Consider the following 23637-nt stretch of genomic DNA (forward strand, 5'->3'; position numbering starts at 1 on the left):
ACAGGATTCACTTGCGTTTAATCGAAAGCGTAATACGGAAGTCGGGTTCTAAGTACATGAATCATTATCGCTGCATTGTTTACTGTGTATAGATTCAATGTCTGAGTCAAGAATTTCAGTTCCTGAAATAGCGTCGCCATTCAAATGAGAAAGAAAACGTGTTGTTATGTTATTGCCAACACTTTATCGTCAAAGCTATATCCAAGTGTAAATAAACTGAAACTGAAACTGAATCGCTGGCCCTTACACAGCACTAGCTATCATTCGCCGTCGATGGCGGCCGATTTCAAAACCTTTAAGCCACGATTAAATGGGTGTTTTCCATTAACAAACAATATTTTTCGATCGTTGATTTTATAGAGATCATATATCAGAAACTGCCGAAACGAGAAAGTCTTAAAATTACGCATGCAAAACAAATACAATTTACAGACAACTGAAATTCGTATAATCAAGCTTGACTTCACTATATTGTGAGAACGTTAACTTTCAACTTATTACTTACCACTTAATCAAAGGGTCGCTTCAAATAAAACCAGCAACCAAAAGCGCAGAATACCATAGACAGCGGATTAAACATAGCCGGCGAAAAGTGTAAATGCCTACTAAGCATATTATCCGAAGTTACCAAAAGACTGAACACAAGCTAACGCACAGTGGGTGACGGGCGCGCAGGTGTAAGTGCAGCGCGCGAGTGTTAACTCATAATCCCCCCTGGGTAGGAACCAAACTCAATCAATCGTGCGAACCTTGTAAGAAGAAACTATGCCCATCTCCATATAAGGAAACAAAGGGTGCTCGCTCCTGGGGGTCTAAAATGGCGCTTGAAGTCTCGGACGAAGTTCAGGAGCGAGAAAACTGGAAACAAGAGTGCTACGATTTTGAAATAAGTGTTTAGTTAGAAGCTGGTTTTACCGGATTATTTCGTTGTTTGTTTTGAATCCTGTGCCATGGAACAACGAACTAACTCCCTTCCAGGTTTAGAAAAAAGTATAATTACTTTAAATACGCATCCTCCAGTTCAGCGCTTGAAAGACGGTGTTTGGTATTGTTTGATTTAAATTGTTTTGTTACGATTGTTGCAATGTAACTCGCTTTATCTCTCTAAGCTTATTAGAAGTGTCAGTAGTTGAAATGCCGTAACCGAACAGTAAATTCATCCGATGTTAAAGCCATTCGCTTGAGCTCACTTGAGCTCGCAATAGACTGAAATGCATCAAGTAATATTTGAAATATAATGTTATGAATGCAACTTTTTGCTTCGTTTGTCTTCTGGCTTTGAACATCTGTCTTTGATTTCAATATACACTTAAGCCTAAATTAACCCAATAAATTAAGCATATTTCAAAGCCAAGGCATATCTTTCCAGTCACAGTTATGTTTAATATTTCAAAATTGTTTACGACTCTTTTTGTGTAGAGAGATATCTTTTTATTACATTTTAAAACCAGCATGGGGTGGAAGGAGTTTACTTTTGCTCTAACTAGCTGCCAGCGAATTTGAAAAACAATGCCTTTTGTATTTTCAGCTCAGTGATTGGCCAGTAGCTGAAATCTCCTAGCAACGGTTAAATCGTTTCCCACCCAGTTACTTTTTACCAAGACTTAATTAATGCTTGCGATGCAATTCTGAAACCAACGACGCGTTGTTAAGGATATTCTACCAAAAAAAAATAGGGAGATAGACCAGAAAATATAAGAGGCTACTTCAGTGTGAGTATTTCAACTTTATTGGAGATAAATATGACCTTTCTTTAGTCAAAACCTATGTTTCCTATAGCCCATGATCACACATGTTAAAATTGCTTTTGAGGCAACACTTCACTGTACTGATGGAAAGATCTCTACTTCCTGTATTTTAGATAAAATTAAACGAATTTCAAATCAATCCGTTACCATATCTGTTGTGAAAAAGGAAATCCGAGTGCTCCTATCAGAAGTCGAGCCTAAGACCGTCCGATTACTAGTCCCGATTCTCGATAACTAAGCTACAGAAGACTCGTGGGAATTTATGCCATTAAACTAGGTTTATTGGACAAACATCCTGCATACTGCTAGGATTGGAATGTCATGTGTGATATATGCATAATAGAATAAATGTGATGGAATATTTTAAGCCTGGTGAATAAACCAGAATGACGTATTATTTGGTAAGTTACCCAGGCAAACTCGGAAAAAGGATATCCTTCTGCTCCTATCAGGAATTAAACCTAAGAACTTCCGATTACTAGTTCGGATACTCTACCACTGAGCTACATGAGACTCGTGGGAGCTAAGGCCATTAAACAAGGTTGTTGGCCGAAAACTGTGCGACAATATTGTTCTGGAAGGAACGTAATACTATCGCAGAGGGGAAACAGTAAAGCACCAGAAACCGTGATGCACTCAACGCCTGTCTTTCTTGTGAGTATCAACGATTGCAAGGTAAGGTTTTTTTCAGCAAGAAAATTTTAGCGATTAACGGTCTAAATTTATTTCTTACTTACCGTTCCTGATGTGACAGAATCCTTCCAAGAGTTTGGTAAACTGTACTCTAATTTTGTAAGAAGCAAGGGTCTTCAGCCTTGAAAATTCACGGACGATATAAAAATATTCTTTCTTTGTTTAAACTGTCGTCCATATATTAAACATGCAAAAATAATGTTTTGTTAACTTAAAATATCTCAGCTGAAGTTCCATTAGGTGTCTTCTGAAGGTCTGTGTAAAAGCACAAATCGCTGCATTATTTATATGTATATCACTCATAACAAAGCCCAAGAAAAGTCGATAAAATGATGCCGTTATTTCATTAACAAAGTACATGTCCTTTCAAATTACCGCTTTCCAAAAATGCTTGCTAAGAATGTGATGCACTACATAGTCTATAGTTATTTTGCCTTGCAAAACAACAACAACCACCATTACACAATTGTATTCATAAGTTTGATTTCATCTTATCACTGATCACTCGTTTATACAGGATTACAGGAAAAATCCAGGAAACCAAGAACGGTAGTTTCGCTGTGAAAGCGAAAACAATTGCAAAAAAATTTATATTCTAATATTGTCAGGCGATAAAGCGATGCACCGCGATACCGTGGGATATACGACTGTTAACAAAATAAAACTTAACGACGGGCGATCTCAAGAGATACTAAATAATGTTTCAGAAGATTGTTTCCATAAGACAAGCAGCCATTTTAAACTATCTTAGCGCAGAGACTTTACAAGAATCGCACGACCGGCGATCGTGCAAGAAAAAGGAAACAGTGGAGCAAGTCTCAAATTTATACACGTCCAATAAACGCCATCGACATTGACTGTGAATCCTGTAGATCACGACTTTCACTGTTCTCTCAATATTAATTTCCCCTTTTTGCTTTACCAGTTACTCAAAACCTCGCCGTCTCGACTGAAAATATGGGAATCAAAAGGAATAATTCCATAAACAGCGAATTCGTGAAAGCGAAAGCGTATGAATACGGAAGTGGTTTCTAGATCTTTCTTTGTAATACAATTATTGTCACGCGATCCACCTGCTAAGCCTATCACTAGAAACTGCATGAAAAGATCATCGTTTTTCCCGTAATCTATCTTTATTTATGGCACACTGATTTCGTTCGGTTAATGATTGAGGCATTGTAGTATATCAAGAACACCGGTGAGGGTAAAAAGCGGAATGAGTTTGCGGAATGGAATGTGGAAAGACGTGCGGAATGGCATAATTATGCAAAATAAGAATTGCGGAATGACATAATTATGCGAGATACGATTTATGCATAATGACTCACAGAAATACATTAAACTGAAATTTTTTGGGCGCCAATTTGCAAATACAGCCTTTTTGTAACCATTCAACCGAAGAATGCATCACAAAAACCCAAACGATGGTATCTTCGGTGTTCGAGAATTCAAACTTTTTTCCTTCGATTCTCATCGCATAGCCGTTGATGCAACATAGCAGCTCGTGGACTTTTATCGTTCGCGAGTGAACACAAGATTTGTAATACATTTGCATTAAAGAGGTTTGTTTATTTACGTAACCTGGTTTCCATTCCACACGAGTCGTCCGCCATTACGGGAGATGTATACAACTCAATCGAAGGCTGGTTAAACTTGACATGTTTCAAGCTTTCACAGCGCCTCGCAGGAAAAAGACGTGAGTAAAGAACCGCCTCTGTTTATTTTTGAAACGATTTATGTCACTTGTCGAGGATTTATCTGGTTATGACGAATGTGTTGTGGTTCGGTCATGCTCATTTCCGTTGTTTTACGTTTTATATTAACAATTTATCATACACAGCCAAACACACACACACACACACACGCACGCAAAAAATAAATAAATAAATGAAAACGAAAATAAAAATTTAACCGCAATCTATACCGCAGAACTCTTTCCCCGTATTTTGACGTGTAGATTTCGGTTTTTTATTTTCGAAGGAAGGATCTTGATGTAACAAATTTTCAACTCCAACATTTTATAAGAAACTATATCTAAGCAATTCGGGAAAGATTTCCGCACAGCCCCATACATTATTTATCTATGCACAACTGTCACACTAACCCACTTCTAAAAACGACGAGCGTGAAAACAGAGTGTGTGCCAAATGTATAGATAATTATGCATGGGGCTGTGCAGATATCTTGACGCAACTCGTACTAAAAATACTGTAAGAGACTAATGTCACTTGAAGCCTCGGTAATTAATACCATACCGTAATTCTTATCTACTTTCTCTTCTTTTTCCTTTTTTTTCTATTTTAAAAAATCGATATAAGCTTGTATTGTACTGGTTATCCCATACCATGAAATCCCGGTTTTAAGTCCCCCTCCCCTGCTAATAAATCGCCTCGATTTTTGGGCCATCTATTTGTAAACGAAAATTTTATTCCGTGATAAACCCCTACCACTCTTCTACTTATAGTCCCATCTTTGATCTTTATATAAACACGTAACACCCCTTCCCCCCTTGCCCCTAAAAAAGCTGTTGACATTTCCTTTTTACGTATCCCCACCCGTAACCGGAATTTTACGGTATTATGTTCTGTGCCTCATTACAAGAGCCTGTGAAGTTTTCCTAGACTCAACCTATTGTTGACTTTTTTGGTTTTCCTTGTTTTATCTGATTGGTGAGTATCACAGGTCTCGCAGAGGTAAACCCATAAATGGTTGGATTGCTCAGTAGCTCAACAACAGTAACTCAAGTAGCTCTACAAACATGTAATCTAACCACACTTACACCCCAGGGGAGGGGGGGGGGGGACTCTCACATAAAACTGAAGGGACAAGCCGTCAAAAATGTTGAACAGAATGTTCTAAATTGTACCAGACTCTCTTGGCATAGGTGTGGCCCCAATGTAGTTTCGTTAAGGGTTACCAAAACAAAATATTGAAATAATCAAGCAGTTTCCTCATTGCACAGAACAGAAAAGCTCTCCTTTGAGGTTTTGAAAGCAGAGATTCAGATTTCCACCGCAATGGTACAAAACTGCACATTTTCAACCCCTGTCAGGGACAAGCATTTTTACATCGCCCTAAAATTGACCTCCCATTTCCCCTTGGGGTGTAGAGCAATAATAACTAACTGTTCACATGGAGTTAACGTTTGGCAACAACAACAACAAGCAAGAGAGGATCAAAAGTATGAATTCTCCATACATGTTCCGATACATACCCAGCTGTTTACTATTTATGACTTTTTTTTAGGTCAACCATACAACCAGAGTTTTTTTGTTTTTTGTTTACGTACACATAATTTTTTTAAAAATTAATTTTTATGATTCTTGATGACTGACCTAAAAATAAACCAAGGGGAATCGTCATCATTCCAATAAGTCATGTAAGACCATTAGAGGATTAACCCCACACATATACTTGATCCTCTCTTGTGACAACCAAAACTATATCCACCATAACTTTAGCTGGTAATTCTAGCTGTCATAGCAGTTTCCATGTCCACATATATAACGCTTGTAATATGAAAACTCTACAAATAGTATCTTCATTAACATAAAGTTTGAAGATACTTAAGCATAATAAAAACAAGGCTGTTTTCACGCAAAAAAATGAGTTGTTCATTACATAATTAGGGACCGATCGTTTATTACGTCCTAGGGGGGTAAACGAGCTCTTTTTGGGGGATGGGGGGGGGGGTAATTTTGTACCTTGTACGAAAAGTGAGGGGGGTAAAATTTTAAGGGTACCAACTAAATGTATTTCGCAATCATTCTTCTCATCAATCCTAGAGTTGGTAAAATCGACTAGATACTTCTCCATATCGCTACTATTCTTCAGAGCGACAAAGCTCTTGCACGTAATAGGTTGAGTAATGACATAGACAGGCAAACCGTGTATTTCATCAAGCAGTTTATCTCTGAAGGCTTGTTTCTCTGGGCCAAAAAATTGAACAAAAGACGAATAGAGATGGTAGGCTTCTTCAAAATCTATATAATTATCCACATCCTTGATCCACATCCATACATCAAATGCTCCTGTACTGCTCTCAAACCCCGAGCTGCTTTGACCTTCTGTGTACCTTCTTTTGACGACCGTGAAGAATAGACTCCAGCAATAACAAAACATCATTCTAAGGTACGTTCCCTTGCTTGAATTTCGCCTAACTTCTGATTGTTTCTCTTGCCAGTTCAGATTCAGAGAGCTAGCGACTTCCGCATGTAACCAAGCGTTGTCACCAGGGGCCCGTTTCTCGAAAGACCCGGTAACTTACCGGGCCCGATAAGTAATTTTGGTGACAAATGTTTCTTAACAGAAGTCAATTTTTGTCAGCTTTGAAAACTAAATTTTAAAATCATGTTATTCTATGAAAACATTGGCCAAGTACCATGTCTGTAATTCTTCTGTAATCGGCGAAAAACGGGCCCAGTAAGTTACCGGGCTTTCGAGAAACAGGCCCCAGGAATTTCTCAGCAATTCAACCGCCAGGCCAACCTTAGGGGGGGGGGGGGGGGGGGGTAAAATTTTCAAACTGTCATTGCAGTGGGGGGTAAAACTTTTGTTTGAAAGATTTTTTGGGGGGGGTAAAGTTTTCATACACTCGATTTTTTAGAAAACCACCGCCACCCCCCCCCCCCCCCCTAGGACGTAATAAACGATCGGTCCCTTAGTTATGTAATGTAATTTGAAAACAACTCAACAAACTTTTCGTTTTCAAAGTGATGTTGTAATGTTCTTGCTTACAGTTTGTAAAATGTCAAAAAAAAATGATTTAATGTGGAACCTTGCCAGTATACAACAAAGATGCATTATCATTTAATTAGGCCAAAATTTAAAAGCAAATTCTAAAAACTGATCGATTTTAGTTTTTATTTGTCTGAGACAGTTCAAGTATCAGACAAAATGGTCAGTAAAATAATAAGAAAAAAAAGCCGAAAAACCAGTATATAATACTAACATATTTTTTAAGGCTTTGCCCCACTATAAGCTAGCATAATGTTGAAACACCTACTTAGATACCCACTTCAAAGATCAGAATAAACAATGTTTGGGGTAACACGTTTTATACTTTGAAAATAAAATACAATGTGACTGGATTGTTCAGCCATTGTGACGGATGATAGTTGTTACAGTGGTGAAGAAGCTTTCTCTATCTTAGGAATATTTTGGGATGTTATCAGTATGATTTATTTGCAAGTTCTTCTAACTGTAAAGTATACACGCTGAAGGTGATTCCATTACTTATAAGTCAGAGGGACATGCACTATTCATGGTTAAAAATGGGCATTGGTGTTATTTCAACACGTCGCAACAGTTATTGCAGTTCCCCTCCCCCTACCCCTCTCTTCTCCAAAGTGGACTGAATTTCATGTTTCCTCTCTAAAACCGAGATTTTATGGTTTTGGATAACCAGTACAATACAAGAAAGTAAGCTTCAAGTGACATTAGTCTCTTACAGTATTTTTAGTACGAGTTGCGTCAAGATATCTGCCCAGCCCCATGCATAATTATCTATACCTTTGGCACACACTCTGTTTTCACGCTCGTCGTGTTAGTGTGACAGTTGTGCATGGATAAATAATGTATGGGGCTGTGCGGAAATATTTACCGAATTGCTTAGATATTGTTTCTGATAAAATATTGGAGTTGAAAATTTTATTTGTTTCATCAAGATCCTTCCTTCGAAAATAAAAAACCGAAATCTACACGTCAAAATACGGGGAAAGAGTTCTGCGGTATAGATTGCGGTTAAATTTTTATTTTCGTTTTTATTTATTTATTTATTTATTTGCGTGTGTGTGTGTTTGGCTGTGTATGATAAATTGTTAATATAAAACGTAAAACAACGGAAATGAGCATGACCGAACCACAACACATTCGTCATAACCAGATAAATCCTCGACAAGTGACATAAATCGTTTCAAAAATAAACAGAGGCGGTTCTTTACTCACGTCTTTTTCCTGCGAGGCGCTGTGAAAGCTTGAAACATGTCAAGTTTAACCAGCCTTCGATTGAGTTGTATACATCTCCCGTAATGGCGGACGACTCGTGTGGAATGGAAACCAGGTTACGTAAATAAACAAACCTCTTTAATGCAAATGTATTACAAATCTTGTGTTCACTCGCGAACGATAAAAGTCCACGAGCTGCTATGTTGCATCAACGGCTATGCGATGAGAATCGAAGGAAAAAAGTTTGAATTCGAAGATACCATCGTTTGGGTTTTTGTGATGCATTCTTCGGTTGAATGGTTACAAAAAGGCTGTATTTGCAAATTGGCGCCCAAAAAAAGGCGCGCTTTTTCAGTTTAATGTATTTCTGTGAGTCATTATGCATAAATCGTATCTCGCATAATTATGTCATTCCGCAATTCTTATTTTGCATAATTATGCCATTCCGCACGTCTTTCCACATTCCATTCCGCAAACTCATTCCTCCTTTTACCCTCACCGCAAGAACACAGGATTCACTTGCGTTTAATCGAAAGCGAAATACGGAAGTCGTTTCTGAGTACATGAATTAATAATTATCTGGTATCTGAGATGCCCGTGCGAGGTTTCGTAATGTTTTCTAAAAAATATATCGAGTCATTGTTTGCTGTGTATAGATTCAATGTCCCAGTCAAAAATTGAAGTTTTTGAAATAGCGTCGTCATTCAAATGAAAAAAGAAAACGTGTTCTTACGTTATGGCCAATACTATATTGTAAATACTTTATCAAAGTGTAAATAAACTGAAACTGAATTGCTGGCCCTTACACAGCACTATCATTCGCCGTCGATGGCGACCGATTTCACAACCTTTAAGCCACGATTAAATGGGTGTTTTCCATTTAACAACAATAATTTTCGATCGTTTATTTTATAGAGATGGTAGAGGGAATATATCAGAAACTGCCGACACGAGAAAGTCTTAAAATTACGCATGCGAAACAAACACAATTTACAGACAACTGAACTTCGTATAATCAAGCTTGACTTCAGTATATTTTGAGAACGTTAACTTTCAACTTATTACTCACCACTTGATGAAAGGGTCGCTTCCAATTTAACCAGCAACCAAAAGCGCTGAATACCATAGAAAGCGGACAAAACAAAGCCGGCGAAAGTGTACACGCGAATGCCGTAGATCGAAACGCCGACTAAGCATATTCTCCGAAGTTGCCAGAAGACTGGACACAAGATCACGCAGTGTGTGACGGGCGCGCGAGCGGTCCCTATTTACACGCACGTGTATTGCGCGCTTTCTCAGTTGACCAAACACTTGTGTTTTGATATATCTTATAGAAATCTCAAACTTTATCGTACTTAATCTGTCTATTCTGCTTGTCTATTTATCTGCTGGACTATTTGTATGTTGAACAGTTCGCCAACTCTAAAATGGTGTCAAACTAATGTAAACCAGCATGCAGACAAAATTTTAGTTTAAATCGCAATTTCTCATATTCTGTTGGCTTTCTTGTCCTTGAGCAGTGCTCTTATTTATGTGAAAGCTTATCATTTTTGTAGCGTAATTAGAGAAAAACGGCGAAGTTAGGGCAAATCTCAAATCTATACACGTCCAATAAACGCCATCGACATTGACTGTGAATCCTGTAGATCACGACTTTCACTGTTCTCTCAACATTAGTTTTAACCTTCTTGTTTTACCAGTTACTCAAAACCTCGCCGTTTCAACTGAAAGTGAGGCAATCAAAAGGAATCATTCCATAAACAGCGGATTCGTGAAAGCGAAAGCGTATAAATACGGAAGTGGTTTCTAGATCTTTCTTTGTAATACAATAATTGTCACGCGATCCCCCGACTGAGCCTATCACTAAAAACTGCATGAAAGATCATCGTTTTTCCCGGAATCTGTCTATATTTATAGCACACTGATTTCGTTTGGTTGGTGACTGAGGCATTGTAGTATACCAAGAACACAGGATTCACTTGTGTTTAATCGAAAGCGAAATACGGAAGTCGTTTCTGAGTACATGAATTAATAATTATCTGGTATCTGAGATGCCCGTGTAAGGTTTCGTAATGTATTCTAAAAAACAAATCGCCTTATTGTTTACTGTGTATAGATTCAATGTCTGAGTCAAGAATTTAAGTTGTTGAAATAGCGTCGTCATTCAAATGAGAAAGAAAACGTGTTGTTACGTTATCGCCAATACTATTTTGTAAATACTATATCCAAGTGTAAAGAAACTGAAACTGAAACTGAATCGCTGGCCCTCACACAGCACTATCATTCGCCGTCGATGGCGACCGATTTCAAAACCTTTAAGCCACGATTAAATGGGTGTTTTCTATTTAACAACAATAATTTTCGATCGTTGATTTTACAGAGATCGTAGAGCGAATATATCAGAAACTTCCGACACGATAAAGTCTTAAAATTACGCATGCAAAGCAAACACAATCTACAGACAACTGAACTTCGTATAATCAAGCTTGACTTCAATATTTTGCGAACGTTAACTTTCAACTTATTACTTACCACTTGATCAAAGGGTCGCTTCCAATTTAACCAGCAACCAAAAGCGCAGAATACCACAGACAGCGGATAAAACAAAGCCGGCGAAAGGGTAAATGCAAACTACGGCCGTAGATCGAAACGCCGAGTAAGCATATTATCCGAAGTTGTCAGAGGACTGGGCGTAAGGTCACGCACAGTACGCGACGGGCGCGCGGGTGGTCCCCAATTACACGCGCGTGTATTGCGCGCTTTCTCAGCTGACTAAACACGCGTGTTTTACCATGTTTGATACGTAGATGCCTCAAGCTTTATTGTAATTTACCTGTTAATTCTGCTTGTTCTGGTACGGTCCTTCCTAATAAGCAATTATTTCGAGCAAAACATAATACAACTAACTTATAACTTCCAATCCCTGAGCCTTCGGAAGATGGAGAGGGGAAGGGTTTGAAAGTGATTGGGATTAGGATCCAAAGGAGACAGAAGGGAGACCAAGATATAGAGCTGGGATTTTACACGGCAGCGAGAAGATACGAATTTTATTTTCGAGCGGTAAAAAAAAAACCATGATGATCAGCAGTGCTGATGATCATGATCTTTCACGGTAGTGTGTCAAGCTCAAGCCTCTTTGGTTAATTCTTAGCAAACAGATCAAATGCCTCTTCGAGATCAATGTCTGTTAGATAGTGGATGTGCATAAGTGCCAGTGAAGAAAGCCTCTCTTATGTCATGCTGGCTCCGTTAAAAGTGTTTAGCCGTCTTAAAGCACTTGCACTTCTTTTGCATTCGCAACTAGTGGTTGGGATCGTACAGCAAATCTTTAGCAGGACGTAAAGATTAAGATACATGTCTTTATCGACCGTCATAAGAACTTCACATTTTAATTGGGCGGGACCAATTCAAAGTTTGACACCTGAAACGTACACGCTTGACGTCGTTTAAAAACATGTTTTATGCGCCAGTGCGTTTACGGGTAGATGCAATCGACGGTATATATTTTTGTGCTTATTTATTTCATTTTTACTACACTAACAGTGAATCAGAACAGAACTATACTATCTAATAATAATGAGTATATTTTTTATCAATTTATTTTTTAAAATCGTTGGTCAACAAAAAGGGACCTCCGCAGCCAGTGGGGTGGTGTGGGGGTGGGGGGGGGGAGGTACAGGCGCACCTGTCGCAAGCCCTTTCACTACACTACTATGTAATGGTTGGGTTTGATTTTTCGGTTTCTCATTGGCTAAGAAAGTGGCAAGCAAAGCCAAAGCGAAGGAAACTACTTTCAACTCTAATGTAAGAAATTCAGAGTCCAGACTAGCTTTATCAGAAAAAGCCTTTTTGAACCACCTCACTCATTCTTCTCAATGGAGGCGACCTGTATCATTTGCAACGTCTTAATGGTTGATCGAGAGGACAAAAGAACGAACAACGGAACAATGTTCTCAGCCTAAAAAAGAATGCAGCTATAGGTTACAAGCATCCATTGAAAATGATACTTTTGAAAGGAGAAGGTCTCAATGTAGCAGCGGTAATCTTAGGTGAGTGACTGAAATAAATTGAAACTTAGGCTAGAAAAGTAAGAAAAAAATGCATATTTTAACAGTGTGAGAGTAGTTGTAGTTTGGTGGCATGGCCCACAGAAAAGGCTTGTTTACTCGTTATTTTTTATATAACGCTGGTTTTCTTAACAAACATTGGTTTTTACAACTTAATGTACAACGGGCAATTAAAAGAAACCGCCCCAAAGCTTGAACACCACAAATTACAGTCCCTTAAGTAAAGTGACCGTGAAATTATTTTACTTTAGACAAAAACTGCTAAAATGAAATTATTATACCTTTGTATACTATAATCGGTTATGTAAGCGAAAACGTTGAAGTTTTCGCCCTACTGAGCGCCATGAACGGAAAAAGTTTCAACGAATTCATGTGCAGACAAAACAGCGCTAAAGCTAGCCTGAGTAGCAAGTCTTTTCTAAGATGTGTGTTTTTTGCTGTTTAACCGTCTCCTCGGCAGTTTTTTCGCTATGGCCCCAACCCCAATCCTCACGGTCATACAGTGGAAACCGTACATACCCCCTCCCCCCCCCCCGCCAGAAATGCCTATTAAGACGCAATTTTTTGCAAAGTAAAACACGTCGTAGATGGCTTCGAACCCCTCTCTACAAAGCGTTTTAAATTTTCCAAAACGTTGCTTCTAATTACTTAACAAATAGATTCCATTTTGCCGTGCGTCTGTACTCTGTTAACGCACAGATGACGTCAAAACGTTGTGAGAACAAAGAAGTACGCTACGAGCCGCAGGCGAGTAGCGTGACTGATGTTCTCACCACGTTTTGACGTCTTCTGTGCGTTATCAGAGTACAGACCCACGGCAAAATGGAATCTATTTGTTTTATACAATAACCAAGACATTTCAACACATTTCGTGAGCGAGCATCGCGTTGCCTGAGCTGAGTCAAAAACTTTCCAGCAAACTCAGTTTTAGACTACTACACACACGCAATTGTGATCGTCTAAATTAGAGTATAATCCGAAAGAATTTCACTAACAATATTTTCAAAACTAACCTTTATTCCAGAAGGAAATCCTGACCCCAAAATATTACAGCGCTAGCATGTTAGTCGCTTCACTGCGATTTGTAATCGATTACTCGCCATCACCGGATTTCTATCGGGGACATATTTCGACAAATATTTGCTTCCTTGTCACGTCACAACAAAGTTCTAGCTTTTTTATCCTGGTTGAGGTCACTGCACTCTCAACGGTCTTTGTCCAATTTTTTATTGGGCAGTTTTCTTTTCCTGCGAAAATTTGCCTCTGTTTGTCCGCTACTCGAAAAAACAGATTGCAAAACTTTGTTGACCAGTCACTCTGGCTGCACTCTAGTCTCTGATCACGTGCGCCGGTCACACCACTCGATGACGTCAATCGTGCGTCTATACTCTAATCACACACTCCTCTAGACCAATCAAAACGCGAGTTTTACACAGTTCATTGTATAAAATTCGATAGTAGACAATTGGGGGTCACCAAGCTAGTTTTAAAGTGATGGTTGTAGTTTGACTTGTATGGCCTATTGAAAGGTCTATTTGTATATTGAACAGTTTGCGAACTCCAAACAGGCGTCAAACTAGTGCAAACCACGGTAGAGACAAAATTTTAGTTGAAACCGCAATTTTTCACGTTCTGTTGGCTCTCTTTTCCTCTTGCAGTGTTACAGTTTATGTGAAACCTTTGAACATCATTTTTATAGCATAATTAAAAAAAGACGAAGTTGTGTGCCCTTAATCAGCCGACGGCATTTTGTGCAGCGTGCATAAAGCCATGTGTAAAAAGTGCAAGACTTGCTAGAACTAGAAGTAGAAAACTTGTGTTTAACAAACCTACAATCCTCAAATTCGAGTTGTCTAACAACAAAAGTGTTATCGACTGGATAGAATTATCCGTTTCTTGAACACCTGGGGCCCCGTTCTATATGTTTGGCTTACCCACTAGCCACAATGTTCCTCGTCGGAGTTCGTTAAAAACGTTTTTAAAGCAGGTACGCTGTGATTACCAGAGAAAAAAGACAAATTTGAAGAAGTCTGAAGAATACAGCCGATATTACGACAAAAGCTGTTTAATTTTCTACTGTTGTTGGTGTGTAAAGCTAAAAGCTATAGTCGTAGAGAGGTAAGCAGAGAATTTCTTACAAGCTTTAACATTTTATTAACTGCTACCAATCGTAGAGGCAGTAACTACAGTTAAATGAAGAGTCACACTTTTGCATTAAACTCAGTTACCGGTCAGTGTCCACCATTTGTCGCCTCTAACCGACTATATCATAGGCAAAGAAAAACGCCAATCATAGGGCGCTTTTCATTTGTCAGAACTGGGGCGGAGCCAGACCGGTGAGTTTGTAAACGGATTGTACCAATTTGAAGGATAAGTTGTGTCCTTGTCCTTCGAATTTATTTAAAAATAGCACGCGTTATTTTCAGAGTGATTATTTTTCAAGATTTTTCAGCACCATTCCTTCAAAATGACACATTCGATTTACAGACTGTTGCCGGCCAGTTCTGGCAAATGGAAAACACTCATAGTGACTTACTTAATTTGCAGCGCAGCTACTATAATCAACGACTCCACATGTCGGCTTATAGCCGCGATAAATACTCGTACTCTTAGAAATACTCGTTCCACTAAAATAAGCGTTTTGAGTGCAACCGTAGTACATGCAAAATTTTTCGCTCTGGCCAAACTAGACTTGACAAATGATAACATTTAAACATATATCTACATTAACTCGACGCATTATCTTTAATTAACTGCTAAGTACTATGGTTTACAGAGGTCATCCTTGTGAAATTTCTTATAGATTAAGCACCACATTTACGGCAAACGGCGAAAGACCATATTCACCCTACATTTGCCACTTGCTTTCTTCAGTTTCTAGAAAGAAACGAGTAGCCTAGCGTTAGCATGAAAGGGAAGAATTATTTTGCATGCACTATTTACCTCTATGAACTCTTTTTTTTTTTTTTTAAGAAACGTAACTGTATTGTACTGTCAGGCTAAAGACTTAAAGAATCAAAGAATCAACACAGGTGTTGAATTTTTGTGTGTGTGTAAAGATGGTGTGGAATACAACACTTGCCTCTAGGCTTTCACAGTTCGGTGAATTCTCAGAACACAGTTCTGTATAGAAAACGCACAGTTATTTACCATCCCACATGAGATACGCCCCATTTGTATCATTAAGGGAATAAATCTGTGAATACAAATATGAAATCTATTCAAAAGGCCTCTAACGGCCTATAAACGGACCTTGCGAATGCAGATAACCACAAAAACCCACACAGAAACTGGTTTGACTACTTTTTTTTTTCTCAGCCTCTCATGTTGTTGAGTTACGTGCGCCAGACTTCCCTTCACGTGTAAACAAACCAGCCCAGTGTTGCAGTACAATTCAGATTTGAAACAGATCACAGCGCAAGAGGTTCGCGTCTTCAAAGTTTTATTCTCTTCTTCATCCTAGGATTACAAGTGTCTTACGAGAATGAAATAATGTCCGAGCTGCCTTGTATTTATCTAAAAATTGAATGCTTAATAGGCCAATTCAGAGTTGCTTTGAACCTCATTATAAAAGCGAGGCTAAGTGCAAAGCTTTTGATATGAAAATTAGTTTCCATTCATAGCCGCAATCAAAACTAGTTTTCATATGGAAAGCTTTCACTTAGCCTCGCTTTCATATTGAGGTTCGAAGTTACTTGGAAATGGCCTGTTGTATTTAATAAGTTCTACTTTAAAAGAAATATTTCTATTTTAATTTGCAGAAACAAGATGAAATGAGCTGTTTGGGGTCCAGTGAATATTTAACTTGGTTTGTTCACTTGTGCAAACATTTGCTTTCTTCAAAACATCTTCGAGTCAGAATTCCGATACGAAAATCGTTATATCAGTGTTTACCGATTCAACCTTTTCTGTCGAAAAATATTTCAATTAAAGGTTTCAGAAATGAGCTAAATCCATTTGAAGCTAACGAGTTGTTTAACAGACCCGACAGCTGAAGTCGCTTGTTCAGTTAAAAAACAAATTGTTCACAAAGATAGGTTGTCCAGCGTACGTCTGGCCATATACAAAGTTAAGTTTGTTACGAAATTGTTTGATTGAAATAAACTTTACAACGCACTAAAATAGTTTTATTAACTTTGCTCCCTTCACCAAAGGCAACTAGATATTTCTAGTTATAAGGAAAAACTCCAAATAATTGCTCAAATGTTTAATGCAAATGTGCAAGATACTGCTTGAGCGAACAAGGTTATTTACTTTTTATCTCGGCTTTCGATTCTTGTCTCTCATTCTCTGTCATTTGAAATTTCTCAAAACAAATGAGTCTGACGCACACGAATCAAATATTCCGATAATATTTGTAAAACAAGAGTGTTTTTAGTTGTTGCTCTTTGCAGACCTCGCTTCCAATAAATGCGGATAAATATATTTTTTTTTTCTGTATTTTTTTTTAACTTTTTGGTCAAATAGATAAGATAATATAAGTAAAATACGAGATCCCAAAGAAGTAACCCAAGTGTTTATTTTTGATAACTCGATTTGTAAAAGATGTTTGACCATCCGTCATTTCATCATGAAGGTTGATTAAAACCTCTTTTTTAGCATTTAGCTGTGATTTGTAAATCTTAAGGTGAATTAGTTAAAAGACAAAAATTATTTTTTTGGGAACTCACAAGCAGTGTTTAATTCGAGTTTCTAAGGCGCTCGGAAAAGTTTGTCATAAGAAAACAAGGACACTGTCATAGCAAAAATCGTCATTATCGCTTTGGCAGTTTGGAACTCTGCTCTTCCTCGAAATCTCGCTTTCTTTCTTGAATATATAGATTTTAACCTACACCGAACTTTACTCAAAATATACCCTGAACTAGTAACAACGCATTCCGCCAGAAAGTGAAAGAGGCTTACGTCATTGACAAGAATAAAACTCTATCACCAGGTGTTTCAATCGACAAAGGAACATTAACCCCCTGTATACAGCTATTTTAACAAACGTCGTCGGATTTTAAGGCCCCAAGATTACACGACAGGGCCAAAAAAATAGTATGGGTAACTGTACATCTTCTAATTTGGATGTAACTTCGCAATTTTCATTGCCGCAGAGAAATACCATAAACATTTGCCACTGATTTATTTTCGGCAGGGATGAGCCGTAGCCGAGTTAAGTAAATTTTTCAATAAATTACCAATATCACCTTATGGTCTTGTCGCTTAATTAAGCTTTTAGATAACGTTTACCGGAATAGCTGTGCATGTGTATGAACACAATCTGCACGACAAGCTCTTGTACACATTTCATGAAAACTGAGTATATATCTATTATAGTTAATAATTATATTCGTAGAGCCGTTATTTTCTCTCATTCTAACTTAGGCCCTGAGGAAGACTAGTTTATTTATTTAGCTTCGCCTAACTAAAATACAGATACAGATTTATATGCATGAATACGTAAAAAAAATTATTAGGCAGGGAGACCACTACAGCCAAGCCTAGTCGTACTAGTTGAAATATTGCCTGATTAAAATGAAACTTCATGCAGCTTAGTGTCAGCCCTGCAAATTTGCTTGTCCTACCAAAGCTTTCTATTTATTAGTAACCAAGTTCTTTTCTTTTCTTTTCTTTTTTCTTAACTTTTACTTGACCTTAGCCAACAAGAAACCTGGCTCGTTTAGCCTAATTGCGATCTACGGTACACCATTACTAGATCTCGTGATGAAAAAGGAACTTTAAATAATCTAGATAAAAGCAGTGAGGAAATTAATTTTATGAAAAACACGACACTCCTTTAAATAACACAACCATTTCAAATTGTAAAAGTGTTCAAACTTTTTAAGAGTATATATACCGAGAAATATTTACAATAATTATAAACAAGAGGTTGCACCATAAAAGAGCATGCATTTAAAATGCAACTTTAGATACCGCAACATGTGACATGTTTATGTAATGTTTTCAATGTCAGCAAAACACTTAATTGACAGCAAATATCAATAAGTTTGACCAGGCCCATTCGTCATGTTTGATTTTCAGGTAAACCTCGGTACAATCATTACAAAAACAGAATTTCTTCCATGTAACTTGATGGAATAAAGAGCGCAAATTTGAACGTTTTCTAGCCACAGATCGTTCCTGTGAAATCAACAGTAGGCTACCTGATTGATCACTTGGAGCAAGAATGGCCGGGCCCTTTTATACTGAAATAGCTTGTCAAAATTTGCCGTGTAACCCAAGCAGTTTAGCTAGCTACGCTTTCAATGGTTAACATGAAATTTGAAATTTTGGTTTTATGTGCTCTGGGAGAATAAGGATAACACAGCAACAAAACCTCGAGAACATAAATTATAATACTTGCTTATAAGAAAACACTACCTGCCCAGGATGTGAAAATGATTCAGAATTATGGTTTCTTTACAACTCTTTAGCAGGTCATCTCTTGGTCAAATAACTCTTTGACGTTCTGCAAAATTGGAAAAATAAATGGAAAACCTGTGAGATGATCTATTGAGAAAAAATATTCTAGTGCTAACTTTATGACATGTGCTTTTATATTTTAGATTTGATTCAATCCAGTAATATAATCAAATTGTTATTTCCTTCCAAAGAAATTCTGGCCAAGGGAAAAAGTGAAGAGACTGATTCACTGAGAAACCGATTCCTAATTGAACAAATAGGGAAAACGAGGCGAGCAAAAGATTTTTTCTTGTTGACATCCTGGAAACGATTCTACGAGTGAATAAAAACGTCTCTCTCACAATTTGGACGTTTTCTTTCCATAGTTCGTCTAGCGCAAAGTAAGTTAAGAGGTTCCTAAAACCAATGCTGTGACCTCGGTAAAATCCACGCGCTCTGAGGAGCTTATTGCCGACCCTGATTTTGTATTCGGGAGAATAAGAAGTTTAAAAGAATTTGGAATTGAATAGCTTAAAAAAGTTTCTTCGCGCCCTTAGTCGTTTTAGCCAGAAACATTTTATATACGAGAGACACATATAATTAGTTTAGAATTGTATACAAAATTTATTTACCATTTTTATTTCTTGCCATCAAATTTAAGCGTTACGTCATCACCAATCAGTAAAAATGGAGCCCAGTGTCTCATGGAAGAGAACTTCTTGGAGTCTCGCAAAGATTTCATAGCCTGATGAAGGGCTAAACTGGTGCTTTTTCCCTCTCTCAGCTGTTGATAGAAACTCTTCATGAACTCCAGGGTAGCTTCGTCATCAATTGCCCAGAGAGCCACTAAAACAGAACGAGCCCCAGCGCAAAGGAATGCCCTTGCCAAACCCACCACACCTTCAGACTTTAACACTTCCCCACGACCACTATGACAGCAACTTAACACCACAAGGCTAGCTCGGAGGTGAACCGCTTGTACATCTGACATGCTCAGTATGAAATCCTTTTCCTCAGGGAATTCAGATGTCCAACCAGGATTTGGAGCTAAGGCAATTTGGCCAGTTTCCTTTTCCCCGTGAGCAGCAATGTGAACCAAACCAACTGAGGTCATTCGTTTCAATACCTCCGCTTTGGTCGCCTCATTTCCGGTAAGTGGTGGAGTCTTGAGGATTCCTCCTATCATTTCTACTTCCTTTTTGGCGTATGGTAACGGTGGTAAAGGTTTTGCAAGTTCTTTGACACATGGATCTCCCACCAACAGCGCACCAGACCTACTGTGGAAGTCCTTGGGAGAACTTGTAATTAGCTTTAAACTCGTGAGCGAGGGAACAGTGCGAATCCTAATATCTTCACTCAGTGCGGCCCACGGAGCCAAGCACAACGAACCATCTGGGACAATGACCAACTCGTCACCATGAAGCACATCTGCAATGGGACTAATAATTACATCATGCAATGGCTCTAAGGCGTTGTTGGTGCAGTATGCTGATTCGCCTGTTGCATTTTTTTCTTCTCTGGTGAATGGGGGGTCACTAGTGAGCTCATCTATTGTACGATTTTCACATCTAACATTAACACCAGCTCCAATCTTTTCAAAAGCTGTCTTCAGTAAAATACGGACGGGATCGCCAGGTGCAGGCTGACCCTCTATTTCTCCTTGTCTAAATAAAACTTCATTTCCCCTTCCAAAGACCCAGATATTAATTCTGTTCTTTTCCGTTGCCAGAAAAACTGTTTGTGTGCGTGACACTCGTGAGATATAGGAGATTGTGTCTCTAGGGTCACATGACGGTGGCAACAATCCTGTCAAGCCATATTGCTTCATTAACATATCAATCAAAGCCTGAGCTCGTCCTTGCTCAGCAGCACACAAAGCCTCGTCATTCTTTCCTATTTTTAGTAGACAACTCCAAAGAGCAGTGTAAGCCTTATGATAGAGTTCGCGAAAGCTTCTTTTCCATGAATCTTCAGAGTGAAGAAGAGCCCTTATGGTATCAAGAAGTGTCACGCTTCTCCTGTAACTATCTACGGCCTCACTAAAAACAGCCAAAGATTCGAACACGCAACCTAAGGAATAATGTGAATTTGCTTCGTAAACTTTACTGCCCACGTCCTTGGCAATCTGTAAACCTTTCTGATAATATTGTATGGCTTGTTGGAAGTAATCAAGTGATTGATAAGCATTGCCGAGATTGCCATAGGCAGCTCCTTCTCCTTTACGGTCACCCAGCTCTTTGGCAATATGTAAATGTTTGTGATGGTACTCTATGGCTTGTTGGAAGTCACCAAGTGAGTCATAAGTATTGCCGAGATTGCCATAGCCACGTCCTTCTCTTGCACGGTCACCCAGCTCTTTGGCAATCTGTAAATGTTTCTGATGGCAGTCTATGGCTTGTTGGAAGTCACCAAGTGATTGATAAGCAATGCCGAGATTGCCATAGGCAGCTCCTTCTCCTGCACGGTCACAAAGGTCTTTGGCAATCTGTAAATATTTCTCCTGGTACTTTATGGCTTGTTGGAAGTCACCAAGTGATTGATAAGCATTGCCGAGATTGCAATAGACACGTCCTTCTCCTGCACGGTCACCGAGGTCTTTTGCAATCTGTAAATTTTTTTGATGGTACTGTATGGCTTGTTGGAAGTCACCAAGTGATTGATAAGCAATGCCGAGATTGCCATAGGCACGTCCTTCTCCTGCACGGTCACCCAGGTCTTTGGCAATCTGTAAATCTTTCTGATGGTACTTTATGGCTTGTTGGAAGTCACCAAGTGATTTATAAGCGTTGCCGAGACTGCAATAGGCACGTCCTTCTCCTGCACGGTCACCCAGGTCTTTGGCAATCTGTAAATGTTTCTGCTGGTACTGTATGGCTTGTTGGAAGTCACAAAGTGATTGATAAGCATTGCCGAGATTGCAATAGACACGTCCTTCTCTTGCACGGTCACCCAGGTCTTTGGCAATCTGTAAATGTTTCTGATGGTACTGTATGGCTTGTTGGAAGTCACCAAGTGATTTATAAGCAATGCCGAGATTGCCATAGGCAGCTCCTTCTCCTGCACGGTCACCCACCTCTTTGGAAATCTGTAAATGTTTCTGCTGGTACTGTATGGCTTGTTGGAAGTCACCAAGTGATTGATAAGCACACCCGAGATTGCCATAGGCACCTCCTTCTCCTGCACGGTCACCCAGGTCTTTGGCAATCTGTAAATCTTTCTGATGGTACTGTATGGCTTGTTGGAAGTCACCAAGTGATTGATAAGGATTGCCGAGATTGCCATAGGCACGTCCTTCATCTGTCCGGTGGCCCGTTTCCTCTGCAAGGCGAAGAACATTTTGGAGTAACTCTATAATGTTTTCGTGTTGTTTGGCCTTTGGTACGAAAAGGGTCCGGCGCTGTGTTATTCCTTTTTAAAGGAGAAAGGAAAAGTTTAGAGCGTTAAAAACTATGTGAAAATAAGTGGTGAAGGAATGTGCCAATTATTGGAGAATGGGGATTAAAGAGGCAAAGGCCCTGAATTAATCAAAGGCTCCTGTGAGCCAACTCGCGAATGCAGAAGTGAATAGTGGTAACCGGAAGGCGGTACTCGCATAAAACTACGATACAAGGATTCGCGAACGCCATGCCGCATTGCTGAATTCGTTATGTATATATATTAAATTAGACATGGTGTCTGATTCCTTCCCATACGCGAAGTAACGCGAAGGTGGACTTGTGCGTTTTTTTGTGGTTTGCATGGTTGCCAATCGACAAGAAAGCGTCCATTTTTTCTTCCAAGAACCTCCTTATGTTTTTTCCTTGGGTCGTGTTATTGCCGAATGAAACTTGATACATGTGGATGATTTTGGCTGCCTTGCACGTGACCTAAATCTTCCTGTTATTATTATGGTAATATTCTTTTCTACGTTCATACGACAGCTTTTGTCTTGTTTTATAACATCGGGAGAAGGTTTTAACCTTGCTAAAGTTGCTATTTTAACTTTATCCAAGTGAGCGTAAATATAGAAATACATCACGCATTGCGATGCAAATTTTCAGTGTTTACATTTTTTCTTTCGATTCGATCTTATTCCTCAAACTGGACCCCCAATGAATTTTATTGCGGCCTCTGTTTGGGAGAATTTCATCCGCTAGTTGCGAGGATATGTGTTTGTTTACACAACATTACGCCGAGTTGTCACTTTTCATCAATGAAAATAGAAAAACGCACAAAAAGCTTTCCTTAATAAAAAATTCATTTAGATAGCTGGTCTCTTTACAGGCCTAAGAAGCAAAAGCGTATAAGTCTTTGTCGCAAGGCGACTTGCAAGCGATTTCAAGTCAATTTTGAAGCGAATTTATCGGATCAGGTTTTTCAAACATTTTGGAAAAACTGTTCGCAAATACGAAAAATTGGTCTATTAGAATAGTATTTCAGTACAAATTCACAATCAAACCTGTAATTATTTGTGTGTTGTATTCCTAGAAACACTGGAACATTACCAAGGAACTCAGCGGGTTAAAAGTTGATTTGAGATCATTTAGTCGCCATTGATTTTCGCTGTTGAAACTGTCAAGCACTCTTAGAAGTTCCTTTTTCGATTCACCGTTTCCAAGAGATGTGTTTCGCTTCCGAAAACGCAAAATTGGCTAATTTCGACAAGCGCCAGAGTGAAATTCCGCTCCACTACGATCATTCATTCACTGCGTATACCTGAAAGTTAACAACCCACCAACCAATTGAAAACCCCATCATCGCTATAACTTGTTCATTGCGCAGGCGCGCATTCGCGAGTTAAAAAGGAAAATGTAAAAAAA

The 23637-nt window shown here is 38.8% G+C and overlaps 4 protein-coding genes across 22 annotated transcripts in view; all 4 read right to left on the reverse strand.

The window, feature by feature from the left end:
* LOC146475177 (uncharacterized) overlaps positions 1–23637 on the reverse strand; it is a 275844-nt gene that overhangs the window by 54086 nt on the left and 198121 nt on the right. The window lies entirely within an intron of this gene.
* On the reverse strand, positions 16952–22618 carry LOC146475181 (tetratricopeptide repeat protein 28-like). The gene is made up of 4 exons (XM_085116226.1): positions 22052–22618; positions 19471–21662; positions 18243–18905; positions 16952–18183 (listed from the first exon to the last, which is right to left on the reverse strand). The coding sequence occupies exons 1-2, from the start codon at positions 22172–22174 to the stop codon at positions 19476–19478; spliced, it is 2310 nt and encodes a 769-aa protein (XP_084972352.1). The 5' UTR covers positions 22175–22618; the 3' UTR covers positions 16952–18183; positions 18243–18905; positions 19471–19475.
* The window catches only part of LOC146475179 (uncharacterized), a 453604-nt gene continuing 446918 nt past the window's right edge, over positions 16952–23637 (reverse strand). For all 4 annotated transcript variants that reach the window (XR_014865986.1, XR_014865985.1, XR_014865983.1 and 1 more), the window contains one exon: positions 16952–18172. The gene's annotated coding sequence lies outside the window, so the exon portion shown is untranslated. The remainder of the gene's footprint in view (positions 18173–23637) is intronic.
* Positions 16952–23637, reverse strand: part of LOC146475180 (uncharacterized) — a 104212-nt gene continuing 97526 nt past the window's right edge. The window contains exon 7 of the mRNA XM_085116157.1: positions 16952–18172. The gene's annotated coding sequence lies outside the window, so the exon portion shown is untranslated. The remainder of the gene's footprint in view (positions 18173–23637) is intronic.

Source organism: Pavona decussata, unplaced genomic scaffold, assembly GCF_977016875.1.
Source record: "Pavona decussata unplaced genomic scaffold, jaPavDecu1.1 SCAFFOLD_85, whole genome shotgun sequence".
NCBI lineage: Eukaryota > Metazoa > Cnidaria > Anthozoa > Scleractinia > Agariciidae > Pavona > Pavona decussata.

What these genes read in the sequence shown, in the direction of transcription:
- LOC146475181 (XM_085116226.1), bottom strand. Translation starts at nt 22,174, where the DNA reads ATGTTCTTCGCCTTGCAGAGGAAACGGGCCACCGGACAGATGAAGGAC. An exon ending in CATACAGTACCATCAGAAAG is followed by an intron (nt 21,663 to 22,051) that starts ATTTACAGATTG and finishes GACCTGGGTGAC; the next exon opens with CGTGCAGGAGAAGGACGTGC.